Source organism: Phoenix dactylifera, chromosome 9 (assembly GCF_051530095.1).
Source record: "Phoenix dactylifera cultivar Ajwa chromosome 9, Ajwa_hap1_PhDact_Kaust_v1.1, whole genome shotgun sequence".
NCBI lineage: Eukaryota > Viridiplantae > Streptophyta > Magnoliopsida > Arecales > Arecaceae > Phoenix > Phoenix dactylifera.
This window is the reverse complement of record NC_143198.1, coordinates 27667190-27678093: the sequence shown is the minus strand read 5'-3', so window position 1 is coordinate 27678093 and position 10904 is coordinate 27667190. Positions and strand designations below refer to the sequence as shown.

The following is a 10904-nucleotide window of genomic DNA, read 5'->3' as shown; positions in this document are numbered from 1 at the left end:
GCCCCCCTTTAAGTCCAGTCCATCTTTAATTTATAATATATATATATATATATATATATAATATCTGTATTTATTAATTTTCTTAGGCTTCATTTGCAAGCTAAATTAATTATAAATGTGTTGGGCTATGTTGTTACCTTTCCACCTTGATGGGTCACAATGGACCAAACAACCTTTAAAATCCTTTACTAAACCCTCATAATAATAGTATTACTATAAAAGGCCATGGCGTCATCAAGATTGATTAATATAATGAGGAACTCTTACATAATTAATGATTAAGTGAATTTTAAAAATAGTGAGTGAAGCGACTTGATTAAAATCTATAATGTTTTCCTTTCTATTTTAATTATTTCTACAAAAGCTAAGCATGAAATAATTTTATTGTCGAGGCGCGGGGCCGAATAAAATAAATAAATGAGTATTAATTTATTTTTTAAACAGGACTATAAGTGGGGTAGGTATGGGTCAGGAATTTTTTCAACCCAACCCAGCGAGAACCATTCCGCTCTGTGTCCATCATGATTCATGAACCCATTCCGGGCAGTAAGGTGCATGAAGTGTGTCCGGAGACGATAAAAAACGGATATCTTGGAAAGAGAGGGGCTAACTTGCATTTATTTATGAAGTCCGGGATTCGTTGCGTTCAGACTGGTTCACCGGGTTAGGGTTTTTATCTGTCCCTCTATTCTACGGTTCGGGCATGGCGACGGCTCAGCAGCAGGGAGGAGGAGGAGCCAAGAGGAAGCCGGTGTTTACGAAGGTGGACCAGCTGAAGCCGGGGACGAGCGGCCATACCCTCACGGCCAAGGTGTTGAGTTCCAAGATGGTGCTCGACAAGGGCCGCACCGACTCCGCCCAACTCCGCCCCACTAGGATCGCCGAATGCCTCGTCGGTGACGAGACCGGCACCATCGTCTTCACTGCCCGCAGCGACCAGGGTTCGCCTCCGCTCTCTCTCTCTCTCTCTCTCTCTCTCTCTCTCTCTCTCTCTCTCTCTCTCTCTCTCTCTCTTCTGTCGTTGATCGAGAAACCCTAATCTAAATGGCTGTTCGTCCGAATACATGTTGGAGATTTCTGTATCGGGAACTCTCTCTCTCTCTCTCTCTCCTGCATTTGTTTCATAGAAATGATCGCATAGGGTTCCGAGATCAACGGGCTTTCTTATTTGTCCAGTTACAAAATCGATTTTTTTACCTGTTTGACCTTTTTCTTTCCATAGATTCAAGAAATTCTTTTTCGTCTCCAAGTTTTAATCCAAAATGTGATTTTAACTAAATTTCATTGGTAAAATACCTTTCTGGAAGTGCTTCTAACCTGGCATTATACTGTAGACTACAAAATCTTAACCTTCTCTTCTTCTTTTTTTTCTGGTTTTGGATGTTTGCTCCTTGGATCTCATATCATATATTCCTCCTTGGATCTCATATTATCCAGTTCTTAGCTTATAGCACTTTAGTATAGTTTGTCTGGTGCGGACACCAGTGCCAGGTCAGCCGGTCGCCACAGGATCCAGCCAGCTCAGCGGGTCCCAGCCGATTCAGCCAGCCTGATTTTATTTTAGATTGATTTATTTTATGTTGATTGGGTTTATTTGCATATTGTCATTTGGGTTTATTTGCATATTGTCATTTTAGGAGCTTTTTGGAATTATTTTATTTGTAGGGGTTATTTGTTATTTTGTGACCCTATATATATGGGTCCATCCTGATATTTAGGATTTGATGAATGATGAAAGAAAATTAGCCTCTTGTCTTCTTCTTCCCCTTCTCTTTTTCTCTTCTTCTTCTTCCCCTCCTCTTCTTCCCCCTTCCCTCTCATTCCTGCAGTTGTCCTGTATCAGCTTTGGTATCAGAGCAGCCCGGTTTTGCCCCTGTTGCCAAAGCCACGATCCAGCCTATTCTCCCCCTCGGTTCCCACCAACAACCAGAACAGGCTCCACCTTCTCTCCGTCAGTTCTGATCATCAAAGGGGCCATCTCTCTCCCTCCCGGTTTCACCAGAGAAAGGGGAAAGCCCCTTTCGGCAGTACCTCCGGCCGCTGTCAAACCCATGGCCATCTTCTCTGCGGCCGTCTGCAACGTTGCGCTGCCACCCTTGAAGCACCACCGCCCGCCGCTTTTCCATCAGCCGCGCTCCGCCCGACTTCCTCCGCCACGGGCCCACCATCTTCAACCGGCTCCCTCCCGCTCGCCGTCGCTTGTCGCCTCCAGTTGGACGCCGCCGTCGGCTGGAGCCCGTGACCGGCCGCCGACTGTCGCCGCAAACCTGAAGCCGCCGCCGCGACCTCCCCTCCCTTCCGCAGCGCTGCCACGAGGGTCGGCAAACCCTCCCGAAACCGTCGGGAGGTTGGGAGCAGGTTAACGGGTGGGTCCTAATCAGTTAACCCACAACCCGGTAACCCGGGTCCTTAAAAAAAAAAAAAAAAAAAATCCTCGCACGTGACTTGCACGTGACCAAAAAAAAAAAAAAGAAAAAAAAAAGAAAAGAAAAGAGAAAAGAGAAAAAAAAAAAAACTACCTGTCATCTTCCTCGATCGGCCGCCCCTCGCCGAGTCTCCACCGGTCCGCATCGCCTGCACCGAGCCGACGCCGCAGCAGTACCGCCGCCGCCGAACACTGACGCCCGAGCCGTCGGCGCCTGAATCGTCACCAGCAGCCGTCGCCGCCTCCGCCGAGCATTCCTCCTCCGAGCGCAGTCCATCCTCCGCCCTCTTCCGCAGCGCCGCTCTCTCTTCCAAGCATCCCGAGGTCTCTGCCGCTTCCGCCACGGTGATTGTCAGCCGCCGAGCGCCCCACCGAGCCGTCGCCGCTCGAGCAGAACGCCCGCGCGCCATCCTCCACTACCGCCGCTCGCCCCGACCGCCTCCGCCTTCACTGCGACCCGTCGACGTCTCCCGTGAACGACACCGGAACCAACGCCTCCGCCTTCCCGTCCTCGCTCGCCACCCTCTTGTCTTCCCCAAAATCCCTTCTTCACCGCCGTCAACCTCCCTCCCGACATTTTCCCCTCTTCACAACACGGCCATCATCTAGCCCACTTCTGCACCACCCTCTCTTTCTAGCCTGTGGGCCTTTCGGGCCCAGCTACACCCCAGCCGCCCGGCCCCTCTTTCGCGGGCCCTACTTTCAGGCCCGCCTCTGTGCATCACAACCCCACCCTCTATTCAAACAGGCCGCCGTCGCCGAACCTACCAAATTGCTTTGCACAGGCCCGCCGAGTTGCTGAGATCAACCCCAATTGGAGTCGTTTGACAAGCCTACTTGCTGTGCAGCGCTTCTGGTCGTCACCCCAACCCAGATCAGGTTTCTTCCCTTACTACAAATTTTATTTGTTTGTCTAAATTTAGAATTAATTAACTCTTAAGTGCTCTATTGATATTGCTTCCTGAAAATTCAACACATCCACTCCAAACAACACCAAAACCCTACTAGTGGCCTATCTTTGTTATTAATTTTAGGGCTATCTAATCTTTGGGAGTTCTTTTAGGCTCTGTGCAGCCCTGCAACACACTGAAAACTAGTACTATTTGACTGCAACTTCTTATCTGAATTTATTACGTAATTCAAAGCCAATTTCAATTGCTTGAGTTAGCTTCCGATTATATTGAGTATCTACTTTGCAATTTTGAATTCATTTCATGCATTAGGTCTACTTAGGAACATTTATAGTTGGTCGGATCATACATTTTGTCATTCATTTTATGCATCTACGTAGTGGTTGTGTCGCATCTCATCCTAAGTCCCAATTAGGCATGGATTCCAAAATCGAAGCCCTATTAAAAGCTATCCACGACACTAATATTCAAGTCCAAAATACCAATGCCGAAGTCCAAGCAAACAACTCCCAAATTCATGACCTAACCACAATGTCCACCCAGGTTAATGCCCGACTCGATTCAATTGAGGTTTCACTTCAAAGGGTTATTGGATCCCAAAGAGCTAGTACTCCCCATTTACCGGGTGTTGATGAGGACGACATCCTAGAACAACAAGCCTCGGTTCGGCAGGACAACTTTGATAATAGGTTTGTTCCAGGTCACCATTATGCCTTCCCTCGCCCTAGAGGACCTGGTCCCATTCCTCATGTTGATAGAGGTCACCGACATACCGTAGAACCCAAAGAACCTCGTGATCCTGATGAAAATGTAATGCGAGGCATTAGGGTTGAAGCCCCCACTTTTGATGGTCGTCTTGATCCGAAGGTTTTTTCCGATTGGTTACGCGAGATGGACCACTTCTTTGAGTGGTATAATTTGTCTGAAAAGAAGAAGGTTCGGTTCGCCAGAATGAAGCTCATTGGTCGAGCTAAACTTTTCTGGCAAAGTACCGAACATCTGTTAGCTAGGAGACATCAACATGAAGTAACTGATTGGGTAGAGATGAAAGAGAGACTTAAAGAAAAATACCTGCCCCTTAACTACCAAGACGATCTCCTATATCGATGGAACACTAAGTCCACATTTGTAAGGCGCCCTGACATATGGAGCACTCCCACCGGCCTTAATTCCTTAGGGTCCAAACCTTCTGTAGGGTCCACTACTCATAGGCCCCCTCCTACTGCCCATGTCACAGGCCGAGACACTAATGGCAAGGGAATGCTTGGTGAGCCTCCCAAACCACATTCCAAAATTCGGTGTTACAAATGCCAAGGTTTTGGTCACGTTACCTCCCAATGTGCGAACAAATTTTTCGTTATTGCTCAGCAAGAGCAGGGAGGTGACATAGATGACTTAGAGGAGCAAATCTATGAACCAAACCTCGATGACATTCAGGACATTGAGGAAGAGTGTGATGACAAACCTGAAACCCTAGGATGCACCCACACTCCACCTAGCTTGCTTGCACAGTCAGATAACGAGTCTGACCAGTCTACCATGAGTGTAGTTGGATATGCCCTCGCACAACCCATCGAAATTGATGTTAGGATTTCTGAGCCTGCATATGCATTTACACAACACATTCATAAGTCGTATCAGGAAATCCATAAGGGCATTCATGCATGTACTGCTCAGTATAAGATGCAAGCTGATTTCCATGCTAAAGAATTTCAAACTTGGGGTTACATAATGATCCATCTTAAGGAATTGCAGTCTCTTAGTATTGGACCATTTAGGGTGTTGCACAAGGATGGCACTGACGCCTATGCCATTGACTTTCCATTTGATTTTGGTCATAGCCTTACTATTACTGTTAAAGATTTGGTTGCAATCCCTGATGACTCTTTTGCTGCACACTTTCCTGCGCCCGTTGTTCATCCCATTATTGATTTCATGCCATCTTCGTTTCCTTTTACCCTCCATCGAGCACAAAAAGAGTATATTGATTCTATTTTAGCCGAGCAAATAGTTTTTACCAGTGATGGAGGCATCCAGCATTTCCTGGTTCGTTGGCGAGGACGACCAAGGTCTGGCTACACTTGGATCCAGCGCGAGGAGATACCGCCGATTGATCCGAACTTGTTGGAGTACTACCGGGGCTTTACCGAACCGCTTTCGTCGAGGTCGACTTCTTCCCACCCGAGGAGAGTTGGTGCGGACACTAGTGCCAGGTCAGCCGGTCGCCACAGGATCCAGCCAGCTCAGCGGGTCCCAGCCGATTCAGCCAGCCTGATTTTATTTTAGATTGATTTATTTTATGTTGATTGGGTTTATTTGCATATTGTCATTTGGGTTTATTTGCATATTGTCATTTTAGGAGCTTTTTGGAATTATTTTATTTGTAGGGGTTATTTGTTATTTTGTGACCCTATATATATGGGTCCATCCTGATGTTTAGGATTTGATGAATGATGAAAGAAAATTAGCCTCCTTGTCTTCTTCTTCCCCTTCTCTTTTTCTCTTCTTCTTCTTCCCCTCCTCTTCTTCCCCCTTCCCTCTCATTCCTGCAGTTGTCCTGTATCATTGTCTCTGTTATTTTGTCAGTTTGCTTAAAATTGCTGAATACTTGGCAATATTACCGAACATATATGTATGTCTTGCATCTATCACTTTGTTTGAGTGCAGTGCCAACAAAAAGTTCGGGCGTCCCACAGCCTCCACATGAATCTTGACAGATTCATGTGGACAGTCAGGTCCCTATCTTGGGTTCCAATACCAAGCTTTTCAGCAAGAGCAGCCCACCACTACATGGTTTTTGAATTGGATCAAAATGGTTCTTGCGGTTTACTAACCTGTTAGCATCACTAACCTTTACTCAGAAAAATAATAATAATAATAATTCTTCAACTTTTCTTTTTATCCTTTCTCCTCCATAGCGTAATGACTCCTCTATTTGACATCTGCCTTTTCTACCTGACTGGAATTCTACACCAACTGAATGAGGCTAGTGCTGCCATATTTCCAGCCAACGAGATCCTTCTCATCCCTTGCCTCAGTGTATTGGAGCTTTCTGGACACGGTTTTGGTTAAGATTTTACCTACTGGACCACATGGTATGGATGTTCTGTCGATTTAGCACCTTTGTCATGTGTCAGTATGGTGGCGTACCATGCCATGTCACAGCATATTGGTAAGGAAATAGTATGAAAATAGTATGAGACCCGGTATCAAGATGTAAAACGTTTGTTATAGTTCAATGTCAAAGACGGATGAATATGAGAGAGTCTGGGATGGAGCTTTGAAGAGATAGGTAGCCTATGGAGTGGGGTGCATAGCAATGTAGCCTTTCAAAATAATTGCCATTATCTTGAAAAAAGGGCTAATGATAGTGTTCAGTCCATCCACTTAGAATAATATGTAGGTGCTGAAAAAAGAGAGATTGCCATGTCATTGAACTCGAAAATAGGGATATGATCATATGAATTCTTGAAGATAATGATTTCTGAACATGTTTTGTGTTTTGGCCCCTGCTAGGACGAAATACTTTTGGCTTTTTTTAATCAGACGTTTTAAGTTGAATCTGTCTGAAACTAGAAAATGTTTTTTTTTTAAAAAAATAAATGACAAGTACTTATAGAAAAACTAGTGTTCAAAAAGTGGCTATAGTATAAGGGTAGCTTGGTCACTGGATAGTGCGTATATGGTATGTAGGGTGCAAATGCAGTTTGTATTTTTAAATGTAAATACTAAATAATTAAAATTAGAATTTAATCAGTAAAATTCAGAAAAATAACAAAAATTAAATATACCCAGTGGCATTTATTCGAATGCAAATTCTAACGTGGTATTACATGGTAACTTAATAAAATGACAATATTATGAATTGTCCTTTAATCTATAAATCTTGCTTAAAGTTCCATTAGATTAATGGAATTTCAAGTAACAGATCCACAAATTATCTTCATTCATTAATGAAGTCAAGATATAAAAAATAAAATATAAATTGCAATAAAGCATTGTTAGGAGCCCATAAGAAAGTTTAGACTTTAAAGTACATACTTTATAAACAAAAGTGACAAAACATAGGTCTAGAACAAAGTTTAAACTTTGAAGTATATACTATATAAATAAAAGTGATAAGACCAAAGTTCATCATTTCGGTACCAGATTTCGTACCAGTACCATCCTATTATAGTATTGGTACACGGTAGAATACAAGATAGCAAGGTGTACCGCATGTTGGTATGATACAAGAGTTTGTACTGGTTCAATACCGGTATGGTACGGTATGCCTGGTACGGTACAATACCGGCCGGTATGGCAAACTTTTTGATAGGACATATTATACTTGAGGCAAATGAGTGCACATGTGGCATTCGCGTGCATATGCAGCCTCATGTGCAGCTGTCAAGGCATAAGCAGCCAGCTTATGTAACCCAAGACATAAAGAGACCCCTATATGGTGTGGTCCAGGTGCTGCCTCCACATATTGGTTGCATAAACTACCTTTAGAATAGTGAAAAAAAGAATATGATTGTGAATTGCAAGAATACAAGATATCATAGTATGATGAATTGGAATAGTTGCACATATTCGACCAACCTAACGTACTTGTATTTGGTAGATGGATATGTCGGGATGTGTATGTCCTAGAAAAACATAACAAAGTCCCTAACTGGAAAATATCTAAAAGTTTATTTCACCTCAGTTACATAACCGTCGCCCGTCTCTTTTCAGTTCATCGAATATCTGAAACATTTTCAGCAAACCATTTAAGCTTAGACTCTTTAGGTCTCAAGTTACTAAACAATTATTTAGTAATATGTTGGCCAAAATATGAGTTTGTTGTGCTTTGCAATCATACCATTGTTTATTCAAATGGGTGTTGTTGCTAGGAGATGTGAGGCAGTGGGAACTTCAAAACAGATGATGCAATTGGACTAATGTGCGGTGTTCAGGACTCTATTTGGGTCCAAAGCTTTCCTTGGAAAATCATTTATCTTTTAGCTTGTGATCAAGGGAGTCCTTACAGGACAACCTCCCGGAGTTTCAATATGTACTTCATGCAATGCTAGAAGTCAAAGATAGTATACAGCCTTTTTGTGCAAAATTAGTTACCCACTTAAGTGTTGGGAAAGTCTTGGGAGTCCTATGGCATGTTGTGGGTCAGATCAGTTGTCATGGTCTCTGGTTAAATAGGGCTGTATGAATGGGACGAAGTTGGACATTTTCCTTGGTTTGGTCAGCCATCTGGAAGGAGAGAGACAATTGAGTCTTGGAGATTAGAGTTTGGAGATTCTGTTATTCATCCTTAGATGATTTTTAGGGACATTGAAATTCATTCTTGTAGTTTTTCTGGCAGGTGCTTTATCTGTAGGTGTGACCTTGATGTGTGGCAGGATAATGAGATCTATTGCTTAACTGAGTTATTTGTTAAGTGCTTAATCATCAGTAAGACAAATCATGCACTTTTAGTTTTCAACATTTTATTGAATGCCTCTTAGTTGACTTCCAGAAATGACATGTTCGTTAACCCAAATTGTATAGTTATTGTATTCCTAAGGGCTTTGAAAATTTTAATTAATGCCAGAACTCGAGATTCTGATACTGATACCGATAGGATATGCAGAAGAATTTGGTTATATGTTTGTGCGTCATCTGATTAAGCTAGGTTTTATCTGATAAACCTTGCTATCTGCATATGCTGTTGGTTATAACTATATCAGCTTAACTAATCCCAGAAGTTTGTGGGTCTTCTGATAAATCTAGGTTTCATGATATAGTGGGTTATCTGATGCAGTTTGCTGAAGGGTTTTATCTTTTCACAGTTGACTTGATGAAACCGGGCACCACTGTCATCCTCCGCAATGCAAAGATTGATATGTTCAAGGGCTCAATGAGGCTGGCTGTTGACAAATGGGGTCGCATTGAGGTTACTGAGTCTGCTAATTTTACAGTAAAAGAGGACAACAACTTATCTCTTGTGGAGTATGAGCTCGTAAATGTCGTGGCAGAGTGAACATGATCTCCTATCATATAATTTCATTCGATGGACTGAAGAAGGCTTTGACTTCGACAGCCTTTTGGGTAGTTTCATCCTCAACTCCCTGATCGAAGATTTGTATGTATGAGGTTTTATGAGAAGAGCATTTTGAGGTTGTTATACAAAATCCCACTGAAGCTAGTGTGATTTTGTTCTTGTCAACAATTCTGCCCATTGGCTAGGGTTATTCGCTGCATCCATGTGACTTATCCATTGGCTGTAAATTGTTCGCACAAGTTATTTTCTCTGGTGCACGTAGAGATGCTCAACTGAAAAATTGAAGAATCTAATTGTGGAAAGACAATCTGTTGATTTATCCAATTTCTGCTTTAATTCTTGCCAATATCTGTTTTACTGCTAGAAGCATGATTTGTCAAATAGCTACCTGCTCATATAGCACGCTTTATGCTTCATTCCCCATGCCATTGGAAACTTGATTGTTGTGTATCTGTAAATCTAAAACCATCTAAAACCATCTGTATTCTGGCCTCTTCCGCATATGCACAGTTGAACCTAAATTTCTTGGCAGACAAACGATCCTGGTGAAGGATGCTCGTCCTCCCATTTTATCCCTGCCCCAGGAAACTGAGTAGAGACTCCGTTCTAAAGCACAAATTTGCTTTGTTCTCTCTCAAGGCATTTTGTCGATTTGCAAGGGATATGGGAAAAGGATTAGTTTCATTTCCTCATATTTAATGTTGATCCATACAATTAAGCTACATGATATGTATCTGTACATGCCTGCTTTTATGTGTAGAATATACGAGTTCTATGTTCAGAGAATAGCATCTTTCTTTGTCTGGCCTGCATGTTAGCCTCCTATTTCTCGTGGTCTGGAGCCTAGGGTAGATATCCAAAGGTTTGTAATTGCAGGAACCTATGTTAATGACATCTTGATATATAGCATTATATACAAATGTGAGCTTGGCCAATGTGATGCCTGGAATGCAGTTGCATCGCAAAAATTTACAGGTTTTTATTGCGCAAGGAGAACGAGTTGTTGTAAGTTGAACAGTGAAAATTGAAAGCCGCATCCTTTCATTGTGCTTGCTTTTGCTTTAAAGTTGTGCAGGTGATTACTTGACTGTGGAGTGTGGATATCACATATGTGAATAACCATTCTGTGCGATATCCAGCAGATGGCACCATAATAAGCTGACGCAATGTTCGGATCTGGTCTCCCCAAAGGGTCATATGGATTCAACTATTCCTCTTTCGCTCTTCTAATGCGCTGGTTGGCAAAATAACCTCTCTCTCTCTCTCTCTCTATATATATAATATTTTATTTATACTATACTTTATTAATTTAATATTTTAAAATATAATATTATGTTATATTTTTTAACTATGTTTTTAATTATGGCTGAAGCTTGAATTTGAGCTCGAGTATAGTTCCATTGATATTCGAGTTAAAGTTGATCTTGAATATTATTATACACACACACATATACATGCGTGTGCTTGCAAGGGGGACTAGTTCAGTTCAGCATATTATAGTAACTTAGGCCTCCAATAGTGCAACAAAACAAAAGATAGGAAAGAA

General features: G+C 42.4%; 1 protein-coding gene across 2 annotated transcripts; it reads left to right on the top strand.

Annotated features, from left to right (window-relative positions):
- The first annotated feature begins 545 nt into the window (after positions 1 to 545).
- Positions 546 to 9704, top strand: LOC103713201 (uncharacterized protein At4g28440-like). 2 transcript variants are annotated; one of them, XM_008800031.4, is made up of 2 exons: positions 546 to 941; positions 9147 to 9704. In XM_008800031.4, exons 1-2 carry the CDS (start codon positions 704 to 706, stop codon positions 9335 to 9337), a joined length of 429 nt encoding a protein of 142 aa, XP_008798253.3. In that variant the 5' UTR covers positions 546 to 703; the 3' UTR covers positions 9338 to 9704. The 2 variants fall into 2 exon arrangements, with proteins under 2 accessions (XP_008798253.3, XP_088560865.1); XM_088704739.1 differs by lacking the exon at positions 9147 to 9704 and adding an exon at positions 1844 to 7117 and having other exon boundaries at positions 695 to 941.
- The last annotated feature ends 1200 nt before the right edge of the window (positions 9705 to 10904 follow it).

What these genes read in the sequence shown, in the direction of transcription:
- LOC103713201 (XM_088704739.1), top strand. Translation starts at nt 3,703, where the DNA reads ATGCATCTACGTAGTGGTTGTGTCGCATCTCATCCTAAGTCCCAATTA.